The following is a 14,237-nucleotide window of genomic DNA, read 5'->3' on the forward strand; positions in this document are numbered from 1 at the left end:
AACAGTGACGAGGAGGAGGGTGTGGCTGGGCTGTGAGGATGTGCGCCCGGCGCTGAATTATCCTAATTAGTCGGTTGGAGGTGCCAGTTCGATAGAGAGATAGAGACACACACACACACAGCCGCTGTGTGATTGTTTTTTTAAGTTGATATATGTCATTAAAATTATGTTGACTGTTCCGCCGGTTCCTGCCTCCTCGCCCATCCTGAACCGAATTACATTTGTGCCGAATCCATGGAATGAAGAGGGATGTGCTGTCATTGAGCCCTTGCCGCTGCCATCTGCTGGGAAGCGGAGGAACTGCTGCCATCCGCCAGGAAGTGGAGCAGCCATTACCGTCCACCAGGGGTTGGAGGACTCGCTGCCATCCGCCAGAGGAGTGGGTGAGGACTAGGCGACAGCATGTCCGGGGACTGGCAATGGAACTGAATGCCTCAAACTTACTATGGTGACACCTTTCCTTAAGAAACCTAATCTTGATTAGGTTTGTTGATTCCAACAAATTTAGCAAATGTTAGACCAATTTCAAATCTGCCTTTTATCTGTACAATTTCGGAAAAAGTGGTTTCAACACAATTACAGTCGTATTTGAGCACTAATTCCTTCAATGAAATTTTCCAGTTTGGTTTCAAAAAGCTCCACTGTATGGAATCTGCTTTAGTAAGAGTCACAAATTATATTTAATCTGCAACAGACTCTGGGAATGCTGTTGCTTTGGTTCTTTGGATCTCAGTTCAGCTTTTGGTCAATCATAATACTTTTATTTTTCACCAGGAGCAGTGTGTATTCTGTGAACAGAGATAAATGGTTTCGTTCCTACCTAACCAATCAAAGGTTTTCTGTCTGTCTGGGTCAACATACATCTTCTGCTGTTCTTCTCTCCTGTGGTGTACCGCAAGGCTCAATCTTGGCTCCCACTCTTTTCTCGTTACATATGCTACCAATGGGTTCAATTTTCAACAAATAAGGGGTTTCTTTTCACTATTATGCAGATGACACCCAAATCTATTTACCTCTGAAGTGCAATTACAAGCATGCCCTTGAGCCACTACTAGCCTGTCTAAAGAAACTGAAAGGATTGCTGATTCAAATTCTTTTTTTAATTTTGAATGAGAACAAAGCAGAAGTTATTTTGTAATTCCCAGAAACTGCAGTAGCAACTAGAAAAACATTTCAATTAAAGATCCATTTATATAATTAGACAGAGAAGAAATTACAAAGTACAAAATAGCACAAATACAGTAATCTTTGCACTGATGAAGTCTTTAAAAGTCACCAGCTTTATAGAAATCATGCCTTAATATCTTTGAGCCCCCAAAGATGACTGTGGCCAGAAAAAAATAAAAAAAAATAAAATCACTAAAATCTAATTACTAATGTAAAGTAAACTACAGTATTACTACAGAGTTGAGATACATTCAAAACTGTTTCTCTTATCAAATCAAATGTTTTTCCTGCTCACTGAATAGCTCATTTGATTCATTTCTGTAAATAAAGCAGGAATACAGCTGTAGGTATGACGTGATTATACGGTTTCATTCTTAACCACGATTAAAAATGTCAAGTTTAATTTAACTGTAAAAAATGTACAACTCTTATAGCACACGTGCATCACAAAATGTTTAAGAGTGTCTGGAGCATCTGGAAAGTGTCGCATTCAAATTAACATCTGCTAAACATCTTAAAAAGATCAGATTTACACACATTCTGAATCATAAATGTCTCAAAGACATCTTCTGAATGTCTTATTGAGATCCAAGAAGAAATGTCTTGCAGATGTATTACAGATGAACAAACAACCTAAAAAATACATCTTCCAGACGTAAACACACATATCAAACAGACATCTGGGTGATGTACGTGAGCTTTCAGGGAATCTATGGTTAAAACCCGTGAAGTTATATTTACACTGGGCAAAAGCATTATAAATATATCATATAAAAGAGTTTTTCAGTGTAAACTTAAAAGCGACTTAAATCGTCTGTTTGGGAGCATTTGATTGACTGAGGGTTTACTGGAGATGACGGATGTAATAAAGACAATCACAGAAGTTATACTTCTAACAGTTGAGACAGAATGTTCCACTAGTCATCCAACAAAAAACTAGTTAGTTTAACTAAATGTCAATTATAGTCATCAGACTTGCAATGTTTGTGTTATTATTATGCATAGTCCACAGGTTTATTTGTGAAGTGTTGTGGACAGATTTAAGGACAGTATTTTTATGGAGTCTGTTGCTGATTCTTGATGGTGTGTGTCTGACAGACAACATTGTAGAAGAAAAAACTGTTAGATGTCCTGAAGAACTTGTTGCGCACCCACAATAATCTTATAGATCTAAACTTCTGAAGCAACTCAAAGCACTCTGGTAACAATGAAGCGAATCATTCTGTGCCCTGGATGCAGATAAGCAGTATTGTGCCCTACACTGCCAAATAAACTGTGGCAGGGCGGAGGGCGGGGCCTGGTCGTGATTCTACACACCCGGTCCCTTATCAGGCTAATCAAGCCTCCGAGAGGGATAAAGGCAGACTGCGGAGGATGGTGCGGGAGAGAGAGAGATCGTTTACGGACATGTCCATCATGTGTGTGTTTGTCTTTTGTTCAAGTTAATCATTAAAATATTATTTATGTCGTCAAGCCGGTTCTCGCCTCCTCCTTTCCATTGAACTTCTTTACACTGGTGCTGAAACCTGGGAAGGAAGAGTGATACGCCGAGTAGAGTTCTCGCCACTACCGTCCACCCAAACGGAGCAGCCACGGTCGTCTGCAGGGGGCCGCCTGGAAGCGGAGGTACGGTGTCAGACCCTGCCGCGTTTCAGCGGCCGGTAGGGGACTCCTCCGCCCCTGGCAGCGGCCCTGACCACTCCAGGTGGTCTGTTAGGAGCCCCTTCTCCCCTCGCGGCTGCTCCGTTGGGGTTGATGGTAGTGGCGAGAACTCTACTACGGTGTATCCCTCCTCCTTCCCTGGTTTAGGCACCAGTGGAAAGGAGTTCAATGGAAAGGAGGAGGCGAGAACCGGCTTGACGACATAAATAATATTTGAATGATTAACTTAAACAAAAGACATACACATGACGGACATGTCCGTAAACGATCTCTCTCTCCCGCACTATCCTCCGCAGTTGCCCTCTATCCCTCTCGGAGGCTTGATTAGCCTGATAAGGGACCGGGTGTGTAGAATCACGACCAGGCCCCGCCCTCTGCCCTGCCACATAAACATTGGAGTGTCTCTTATATTTTTAGTATTTATCAGTTTTCCTATTGTATGGCTCCACTTAAGAGTCCACTAACATGTTCAATTGTGATGGAAAATGGGAAAATATGGACATATTACACTGATGACTGTGACAACTCTGGACAATGCTTTGATTTATGAGTCAGTAGAGTTTCTGAAGTGGTGAAGCTCATTCCACATGAAAGGCAGGGGTACAGCTTCTCTTCGACGTGCACTGGCTCATGCGATTTCTGCGTTCCTAAATTATCTAAACTCTTTTCACAGTGGGAGCACGTGTAAGGCTTCTCACCAGTATGTGTTTTCTGGTGCTCTTTAAAACTTCCGTGCCGTGAATAACTTTTGCCACACAAAGAACACACGTTGGGCCTCTCATCTGCATGCATTTTCAGGTGTTTTTTGAGATGCGTTGCCTCGGAGAAACTCTTGCCACACTCAGAACACTGATGTAATTTCTCTCCTGAATGAGTTTTCAGATGGCTTCGTAGGTTTCCTTGATGTATGAAACTCTTCCCACACTGATGGCACATGCAAGGCCTCTCTCCGGTGTGAATTCTTGTGTGAATCTTCAGATGTCCAATTTGTTTGAAACTCTTTCCACACTGATCACATGTGTAAGGCTTCTCTCCGGTGTGAATCCGCATGTGATTCTTCAGGTTTTCTTTATGTATGAAAGTCTTGTCACACTGAGGGCAGACGAAAGGTCTCTCGCCAATGTGAATTCTCATGTGGATCTTAAGGTTTCCTTTTTGAATGAAAGTCTTTCCACACTGAGGACACGTGAAAGGCCTCTCTCCGGTGTGAATTCTGAAGTGATCCATCAGGTGGTCTCTACATGTGAAACTCTTTTCACATTGAGGGCAGCAAAAAGGCTTTCTGGGTTCTCTTTTTATCTGTGAGAAGCCAGTCTGTGAGCTACTTGAAGAGGTTTCTCTAGTTGTGACATTATGAGGTTCCTGATGTTCCTCCACAACTTCATTTGGTTCTTCATTTCCCCTTTCCATCAGGTCTAAAATGAACATAGAAACATTCCCAAAATTACACTAAAGAGGTACAATGGTGAAATGAATGGAAATAAAAGTGATGGCAGAAATCAAATCTAATTTAAAGTTATGATCAAGATTTATCCTCTAGCAGTCCCTGTAGTATGTAACTACATTATTTCACAGTTTTTATGACTTTATAGGCCACTAAATCTGGAAAACTGCCAGAATCGGTTGTTCCTCAGTTGTTTTTTAAAAAAATTATTTGGACTAATCCCTCCTTTTCTTTAAAAAAGAAAACAAAAATGTTACAGTGAGACATTTACAATGAAAGTGAATATAGACAATATTTATAGGGTTTAAAAACAGAAATGTGAAGTTTATAATTTTATAAAAGCACTTACATTCATTCTTCTGTTAAAACTCATGTATTATTGAAGCAATAATGCTGTTTTTATGGTCGTTTCATGGTTTACAATGTTATGTTGTCGTCATGGCAACAAAGTTGTAAAATTGGGCATAACTTTACACAGATAAGGTTAGTAAGTGATTTAGTGATCACACTAAAATCATGTTTACACACATATTATTTATGTCATGTATCTTTACTTTCGAAACAGTGAGTATTTTAACACCCCAAAATTGGGCCCCCATTCACTCCCATTGTAAGTGCCTCACTGTAACCCAGATTTATTTATTTAATTTTTAAGAAAAGGAGCGACGAGTCGTAATTATTTTTTGTGGTAATCAATATTATGCCACAAATGCTGTCGACTGAGCTTAACTTGTACTGAAAGCGGAATATTCCTTTAAGATTTTATAACTGAAGCCATTAAATCGGAATAAACTGTTGGAATCGTTAATGTTCCTCAGCAGTCATTAATGAAGAATTAATGCACACCAACCTCTTTGTTCTTCAGGATCTTCATTTGTCACTCCGCCTGTTTCTGGATCGACCATGTCCACAATCTCCACTTTAATAATCTCCATCTTTACAATAAGTTTATGACGCAAATGTATATTTTAACAACTGGCGTTATTATCCCTGCTTGTTTGATACGGCTCTTCGTCACGTTAATTATTGCTCGCACGCTTCTATTTTGTCAAAGTTATATGAGAGTGAAGTTCGTCAGCATTAATACAATCACGACATCACATTCCTTTGTCGCCTTGCCAAAATGACCAAAACCCGTCGTGAAGTAGATCCCTTCCCCTTTGCTTTCTCGTCGTCTTTTTCTTCTTTTGTGTTTTTAGCGGTTGGCAAACCAGCTTTCGGTGCTTTACCGCCACCAACTGAACTACAGTTTGTACATTGATAGTTTTTTTTTTCTTTTAAACATTTGAAATAATATATTACTATAAAAATAAATTACTTTTTTTTTTTTTTTATCACTTTCTCAAATGTTCTGTTAGGTTTCTTGTAGGAGACGATGTTAAATTGTGTTACTATGATTTATTCCTTTACAGGAAACTACTGATCATTAAAAAAGTGGATATTTGTGGAAATAGCAGCATTAAATGCTCACAACTGTAGTGTCATGACCATAAACATAAATCTAGTAATGGCAAAATGTTTTGTAAAACCGTCAACTCTGTAACTTTGATAAAGGCATATAGCTACTCTATAACCAACATTTATTGAACATTCTTAATTCAGTTTGAGATGGCACAATTCAACTTCTTTTCAGACACTCTTTGTCTGATAGAATGTTTAAAATCTTTATAAAATGTACTTTAAAAACCACCTATTTGAAATGGAAAAGGCACCGATTCATGAAATGACAATAAACATAATAATCGCCATCCATTTATCCTTATTTATATTTTCGACTCCACTCATGAAGCTTTTAGAAAACCGAAGACAGCATCTCTCATCCCTACTGAAAAAATAATAGAACCCTCACAGAAATTCCAAGGATTTTAATGGTAACTCTATTTGTTTTAATTGAAACTCTAATGATTGTATAGAATAGGACATTGGAATGATGACTTCTAAATAAGGCACGCTGAAGCTGGACAAAAGGAAACTCCTTGGAGTTTATTTTCCTGCAGACAGATTTCTTGGATAAACAGCTCAAGTTTATTCTTTTTGCTTAGTATATTGTGATTCAAAACAGGGACAAATTAGTATTTGCACAATGCATTAAGTACTGAAGTGCATCTCCTCCTCATGGACTAAACCAGATTTACCAGTTCTTGCTGTGAGATGTTACCCCAATCTTCCACCAAGGCACTTGCAAGTGGTCTTCCATTGCGAGGATGATCAGCGATCTTTCCTGTCTCCCTGTAGTGCTGTCTTAGGCGTCTCACAGTACGGACATTGCAATTTATTGCCCTGGCCACATCTGCAGTTCTCATGCCTCCATGCAGCACGCCTAAGTTACGTTCACGCAGATGAGCAGGACCCTGGGCATCTTTCTTTTGGTGTTTGTCAGAGTCAGTAGAAAGGTCACCATCAATATACAAAGAAAAAACAGCACCATCACTATTTGAAAAAGTAATTGTAAAGGGATTCATGGGAAGGAGGCGGCAAGAACTGGCTTAACAATAAATTATATTTAATTAAGAACACAAACACACACATATGATGGACAGCTGCCGTAAACGCTCTCTCTCTCTCTGTCGCACCACCGTCCGCAATCTGCCTTCATCCCTCTCGGAGGCTTCTTTAAGGGGCCGGCTGTGTAGAATCATCACCCGGACCCACCCTCCGCCCTGTCACAATCATTTCCAGCAGCCATCACTCCTTCACCTTATCCTTGAGTAATCGTGCTAAATTGATCATTTGGTACTAGAAAATCACTTGCCATTATATAAAACACTGCTGAATGCTATATGATTCATTAAATGAAGCTGAACATTGTCTTTGTGTTTGTTTTTGAGTTGAACAGTATGCAATAGACTGGCATGTCTTAAGGTCAATATTAGTTCAAAAGTGAAACCGCTTTCTCTAGAAACTCATCAGTCAATCATTGTTTTAAGGAGTGAAGGCTATACAGTGTTTGAAACTGCCAAAAAACTGAAGATTTCATACAAAGGTGTACACTACAATCTTCAAAGACAAAGGGCAACTGGGACAAGGACTGAAAGAGATGTGGAAGAACAGAAGTACAACTAAACTTGTTAACAATTTGTGTTAAAATGTGTTATGAAATTTCAGTGACAGCTAATATTACACATGCCAGCAACATTTTTTTTAATAAAATTGTCCCTACATTTTTAGAGACTTACATGTGATTAAAATGGTTGTAAACGGAATATAAAATAAAACATACACTTCATATGTACAGTTGAAGTCAGAAGTTTACATACACCTTAACCAAATACATTTAAACTCAGTTTTTCACAATTCTGCATTTAATCGTAGAACACATTCACTATTTTAATATCTATTTTAAGAATGTGAAATAATAGTAGAGAGATTATTTCTGCTTTTATCCCTTTCATCACATTCTCAGTGGGTCAGAAGTTTACATACACTTTGTTAGTATTTGGTAGCATTGCATTTAATTTGTTTAATTTGGATCAAATATTTTGGGTATCCTTCCACAAGATTTTCACGATCAGTTGCAGGAATTCTGGCCCATTCCTCCAGACAGAACTGGTGTAACTGAGTCAAGTTTGTAGTCCTCCTTGCTCACACACACTTTTTCAGTTCTGCCCACACGTTTTATATCGGTTTGAGGTCAGGGCTTTGTGATGGAAACTCCAATACCTTGATTTTGTCAATTTTGCCACAACTTTGGAGGTATGCTTGGGGTTAGGGCTGGACAGGGAAAATAAATCTGCCCTGGATTTTACATGGCAACTGGCCTAATGTTGAGCGGGGGTGGCTGTCCTTTTCTGTATATTGCGGCAATATATATATATATATATATATATATATATATATATATATATATATTGTGGTCCATTCTGCATAATGCGGAGGCTCGTTGTTGCTTATCGCGGACAATTCGGCACGTTTCGCGGCCGAACCACCGGCCCGCTCAGTTCTCCAGATGGCCATTCCGCCCCTGAACGGCCCAAAAGTGCGTCGGCCCAACGGAAAAATGCCCTTCCAGCCCTGCTTGGGGTCATTGTCCATTTGGAAGACACATTTGCAACTGAGCTTTAACTTCAAGGCTGATGTCTTGAGATTTTCCTTCCACATTTTGTGAAGTGCACCAGTCCCTCCTGCAGCAAAGCACCCCCACAACATGATGCTGCCACCCCAACGCTTCACAGATGGGATGGTGTTCTTCAGATTGCAAGCCTCACTGTTTTTCCTCCAAACAAAATGATGGCCATTATGGCCAAACAGTTACATTTTTGTTTCATCAGACCAGAGGACATTTCTCCAAAAAGTACCATTTCTGTCCCATTGTGTACTTGCAAACTGTATTCTAGGCTTTTTTATGGCAGTTTTGGAGCAGTGGCTTCTTCCTTGCTGCGCAGCTTTTCAGGTTATATAGATACTTGTCTCTCTGGTTCCTCCATCATCTTCGCTAGATCCTTTGCTGTTGTTCTGGGATTGATTTGCACTTTTCACACCAAATTATGTTCATCTCTAGGAGACAGAATGTGTCTCCTTCCAGAGCATTATGATGGCTGCATGATCCCTGGTGTTTATACTTGTGTACTATTGTTTGTACAGATGAACGTGGTACCTTCAGGTGTTTGGAAATTGCTCCCAAGGATGAACCAGACTTGTGGAGTTCCACAATTTGTTTTCTGAGGTCTTGGCTGATTTCTTTTGATATTCCCATGATGTCAAGCAAAGAGGCACTGAGATTGAAGGTAGGCCTTAAGATACATCCACAAGTGCACAATTAGCTTATTAATCAGAAGCTTATTGCCTGAAGGCTTGACATCATTTTCTGGAATTTTACAAGCTGCTTAAAAGTTAACTTGGTGTATGTAATGTTCTGACCAACTGGAATTGTGAGATAGTGAATTGTTGGAATAATAATGTGAAATCTGTGGAGTGGTTAAAAAACCTAGATTTAATGACTTCAACCTATGTGTATGTAAACTTCTGACTTCAACTGTATATGTGTGTATAAATATAGTCACCACTCCCCCATCCCGATATAATGCTCAAAAAATCTTCTTACATTTACTATAATGCCATGGATGTATGACATGAGAATATAGTCAGAGGTGTCTTACAGAGATATTTTTAACGGCTTTGCATTGTCTTGTGGGGTTTCATGAGCACAATGGCATATCAGTATGTCCACAGCGTGAAGGTAGGATCTTGTGTATTAATGAAGTACACTTTAAAACCTCCCCGCTGTTATGAGACCCCTGAACACTTTAAAATATACATATCCTCCTTGCACAATTTAAAATGAATGGTCATTCGGAGACAGACTCTTCTTTCTATCACTTAATAAATAATTACTTCTAAAGGTGAGGTTAACTATATGCTACATTTTATTGATTTGATATAGATTTGACTCATAAAATCGAAAAGAATATGATGTATAAGTAATCGAGATGTTTTCGGTTTATTGGCTACAACTGAAAAGAGACAGATGTCTCCACTAAACTGTATGGGAAGAAATTAATCTAACGTTAGCCTGGTTAAAGTTAATAGAATGGTTTAAAAAACAACTACAGTAAAATCAATTGGTTTCACAGCATCATCTGACATTTGAGTTCTTCAGTGGCTATATGATGAGATCCAGCTTTGAGGGACACATACACAATTATTACAAAAGGTGCAAAGAATTATGAGTTTACAATTATATATTTAAAATAAGAAAAAGGCAACACAAGAAGAACCAAGGTGTGCAAACTTTTGAACAGGATGATTTGTGTAAATAAGAGTACATTTTGTGTAATGTAGTTTTTGAAGGGAAGTACTACATAAAAAATATCATATTTAATCTCTTATAGGCTATTTGTATACATTCTGAAAGGGGTGTGGAAACTTCTACACTTAACTCCATAGGCATGGGGTCGGCAACCTCTTGCACGTGTGCCAGCATTGGCTTGCTGAGGGATAATCACTGGCACGCCAGCGCTGGCGACTATTTTATATGTATAAATTCTGCACCTGCAAACCAATCTACGTCTTGATGTAATCAAATCAAATCACTTTATTGTCGAAAGTCTTGTGTGCAGTTCCGAGCAACATAGCAGTCATGACAGTGACGAGACATATACCAATTACAGTAAACAACAGATTTACACAACACAATTTACAAATCAAATGTACACATACTTACACAACACAATACTAATATACAATGTACAGTAAACAATACACACAATATAGAATACACAATATAAAGTGCACATACAATAAAAATAAAGAGTATATAAAAAAAAAAAAATATATATACACAGTACTGTAGTTGTATTGCGGAGAATATATTTGACAGTCCAGTGTGAGATAATAAGATTAATAAATTGCAGTGCTGATTATTGATCATGAGATATCAAGTGTTCAAAAGTCTGATTGCTTGGGGTTGAAGATGTCATGTAATTGGCTGGTGCGGGTCCTGACGCTGCGATGCCGCCTGCCTGATGGTAGCAGTGAGAGCAGCCCATGACTCGGGTGGCTGGAGTCTCTGATGATCCTCCAAGCTTTTTTCATACACCGCCTAGTGTATATGTCCTGGAGGGAGGGAAGCTCACCTCTGATGATGTTTCTGGCAGTTCGCACCACCCTTTGCAGGGCTTTGTGGTTGTGGGCGGTGCCATTTCCATACCTGACGGTGATGCAGCCAGTCAGGATGCTGTCTACAGTGCTGGTGTAGAACCGTATGAGGATGAGGTGGTTCATTACAAACTTCCTCAGCCGTCTCAGGAAGAGGAGGTGCTGGTGTGGACGGCCTCAGTGTGGACGGACCATGTGAGTTCCTCAGTAATGTGGACACCGAGGAACTTGAAGCTGCTGACTCATTAATGGTGATGGGGCTGTGTTCTCTGTCTTTCTTCCAGAAGTCCACTACAAGCTCCTTGGTTTTACTGACGTTTAGGGAGAGGTTGTGCTCCTGACACCAGTGTGTCAGAGTGTCAGGAGTGTGTCAGAGTGTGCACCTCCTCTTTGTAGGCTGTTTCATCATTGTCAGTGATCAGACCTACAACCGTAGATGCAATGGCATCATCAGTGGAGCGGTTGTTGCGGTAGGCAAACTGCAATGGGTCCAGAGAGGTGGGCAGCACAGAGCAGATGTAATCTCTGATTAGCCTCTCAAAGCATTTGCTGATGGTGGGGGTCAGAGCAACAGGACGCCAGTCATTTAAACAAGTGATTTTTAATTGCTTTTGTACAGGCACAATGCTTGACGTTTTGAAGCATGTGGGGACTACAGACAGGGAGAGGGACAGGTTTAAAATGTCCATAAAAACACCAGCCAGTTGGTTTGCACACGCTATGACGCGGCCCAGAATGCCGTCTGGACCCGCGGCTTTATGGATGTTCACCCGTCGGAAGGATCGGGTTACATCCGCAACAGCGATGGAGAGTGAACCAACCTCTGTAGCGTCGGCCGCGAGTGCCCTCTCCACGAGGGCGGTGTTATTGTCATTAAAACGAGCATAAAATGTATTAAGCTCATCCAGGAGAAGGGCAGCGGTGTTCACGGCGGAGTTTTGATTCACTTTTAGTCCGTGATGAAGTTAATTCCCTGCCAGATACTAGAATTGGTAGTGTTGAACTGTCCTTAAATTTTGTGCCTGTACTGGCATTTGGCTGCTCTGATAGAGTTACGGAGGGCATAACTGGCTTGTTATGCTCCTCAGCATTCCCGGAATTAAAAGCGGAGGTCCGCACATTAAGTGCAGCGTGAACATCGCCATTAACCCATGGTTTCTGGTTGGGTAGATCCATATTGTTTTGGTCAGAACAACGTCCTCTACTCACTTCCTGATGAAACACGTTGCGCTATCAGCGTAAACCTCGATTTCGTCATCAGGTGGACCGGAAACATCTCCCAGTCCGCGTGATCAAAACAGTCTTGTAGCATAGAGTCTGATTGGTCCGACCAGCACTGGATCATTCTGAGGGTGGGTGCTTCCTGTTTCAGTTTCTGCCTGTAAGTGGGCAGAAGCAGAACGGAAGAGTGGTCTGATTTGCCAAATGGTGGGCGGGGGAGGGATTTGTAGCCATCCCAGAAAGGAGAATAGCAATGGTCAAAACCCGGTCCCCTCGTGTGTTGAAGCTGATGTGTTGGTGGTATTTTGGTGCGTTTGTTTTAAAATTGGCTTTGTTAAAGTCCCCGGTAACAATGAACGCGGCCTCAGGGTGCGCGGTTTCCAGCTCACTTATACTCCCATAAAAGTTCCTTGAGTGTCCGGTCTGTGTCGGCTTGTGGGGGGGATGTACACAGCTGTGATAATGACCACTGTGAATTCCCTCGGTAGCCAGAATGGTCGACAAAGAAGCATGAGATTTTCCAGATCAGGAGAGCAGAAAGACTTCATAAAATGTACGTTCCTCTGATCACACCATGATTCGTTGATCATAAAACATACATCACCACCTCTGCTTCTACCTGAGAGGTCTTTCGCTCGGTCCGCTCGGTGCACAGAGAAACCCGCGGGTTCGATGGCCTATCTGGAATCTCCGCAGACATCCAGGTTTCCGTAAGGCAAATAACGCAGCAATCCCTCGTCTCTCGTTGGAAAGAGATCCACGCTCTCAGACCTTGTTGTCCATAGACTGAACATTTGCCAGTAGTATACTGGTTAGCGGGGGTCGATTTGCGCGATGTCTTACTCTGATGAGTACACCGGCTCTTTTTCCCCTTTTCCTTCTGCGTTTCCGCGGCCGGGCAGCCCAGATAATGGGCTCTGCTGGCGTGTTTGTAAACAGCGGGTTGGCATTGAGGAATTTGAAGTCCGGTTTTCAGCGTGTAATTGCAGAACCAATGTCCAAAAGTGTTTGTCTGTCATATACAATAAAGCAGACAACATCCAAGACAAAAAAAACGAACAATAAACTGCAGTGTTGTGTCGGAGCAGCGCAGCAGCCATACTCTGCGCCATCTTGAGTCCAATCCTTCCTCGTGATCACGCATTGTGTTTTCATGAGCAGAATGAGAGTTAAACAAAAGGTACAAATGTGAGGAGACCAAGAAAATAAAAAAAAAAGTTTACCGAACCCTGGTATAGGCTAAATAGTTTGTGAAGATGTATATTTTAAGATTTAGCTTGTTGCACAAAGAAATGGATCGGCTTCTTTCAGCTCATTGTTGAAAACACGTTTTTTTATTGGTGCATTTCTACTTGTGCTGACTGACAGAATGACAGAGTGCGCTCCAAGCATATGACGTCATTGCCATAGTATCCAGATACATTTCAGCAGATTTGCAGAAAGACTAGAATGAAAGTATCATCAAATCAACATGCAACGCTTTGAAATGGCTTCTCTTCTCTGCAAACGATACCAAAGACAATAGCGAGAAGGAAAATTAGTATATTAAATGTAACTAGAAAAAATAATAATTCAGTGAGCCTACCAGCTGAAACCAGAACATAAATACAATGTTTATAGAATTGTCGGGACACACCTCTTATAAATGGGATGTCTGGTCACCCTACTTAAACACAATGAAAAAACAATCCCTCATGCAACATTTAATGCCATGACCTTGTTGCTCCTTTTTACGGCCTTTATTTGTGGAAGTATGAATTATGACTTTTTAAGACCTTGTTTAATATCTGTATATTAATGGTGCTAAGCAAGTTTTTAGTGAACAGCAATAAAAGGCACAATTTGCAATGTTGAAGCACAGAAGGGTTGCTAAAAGGTTACCCCAGTCCTCAAATTGTGTTTGTCCCCAAAAAAAATGTTAGTTAGGGAAACTTGCTCGATTAATAATCATAGGCTAATGGTCATCAAACTGTAAACTCACTCTCTTCATAAAGAGGAAATGGCATATTAGATTACTATAGTATGTCCTTTAACATGATTGTTAACAATCACATTGACTAGCTGCTGCATTAGAAGTGAACTCATGTGACTGGGTAGTTGACTGTAAACACATCTCTACACGCTGCCGTTATCAACAACGCACATCTTA

The 14,237-nt window shown here is 40.6% G+C and overlaps 2 protein-coding genes across 2 annotated transcripts in view; one reads left to right on the top strand and one right to left on the bottom strand.

Moving 5' to 3' along the window:
- Positions 1 to 14,237, top strand: part of LOC127644837 (gastrula zinc finger protein XlCGF26.1-like) — a 178,588-nt gene that overhangs the window by 81,123 nt on the left and 83,228 nt on the right. The gene's annotated exons all lie outside the window — the stretch shown is intronic.
- LOC127644854 (gastrula zinc finger protein XlCGF8.2DB-like) lies at positions 3,224 to 5,447 on the bottom strand. Its single transcript, XM_052128259.1, has 2 exons — positions 5,124 to 5,447; positions 3,224 to 4,244 (listed from the first exon to the last, which is right to left on the bottom strand). The coding sequence occupies exons 1-2, from the start codon at positions 5,206 to 5,208 to the stop codon at positions 3,334 to 3,336; spliced, it is 996 nt and encodes a 331-aa protein (XP_051984219.1). The 5' UTR covers positions 5,209 to 5,447; the 3' UTR covers positions 3,224 to 3,333.

Source organism: Xyrauchen texanus, chromosome 6 (genome assembly GCF_025860055.1).
Source record: "Xyrauchen texanus isolate HMW12.3.18 chromosome 6, RBS_HiC_50CHRs, whole genome shotgun sequence".
NCBI lineage: Eukaryota > Metazoa > Chordata > Actinopteri > Cypriniformes > Catostomidae > Xyrauchen > Xyrauchen texanus.

Coding starts and splice junctions, on each gene's coding strand:
- LOC127644854 (XM_052128259.1), bottom strand. CDS start 5,208: ATGGAGATTATTAAAGTGGAGATTGTGGACATGGTCGATCCAGAAACA. Junction 4,245..5,123: donor AGATCCTGAAGAACAAAGAG/GTTGGTGTGCAT, acceptor TGTTCATTTTAG/ACCTGATGGAAAGGGGAAAT.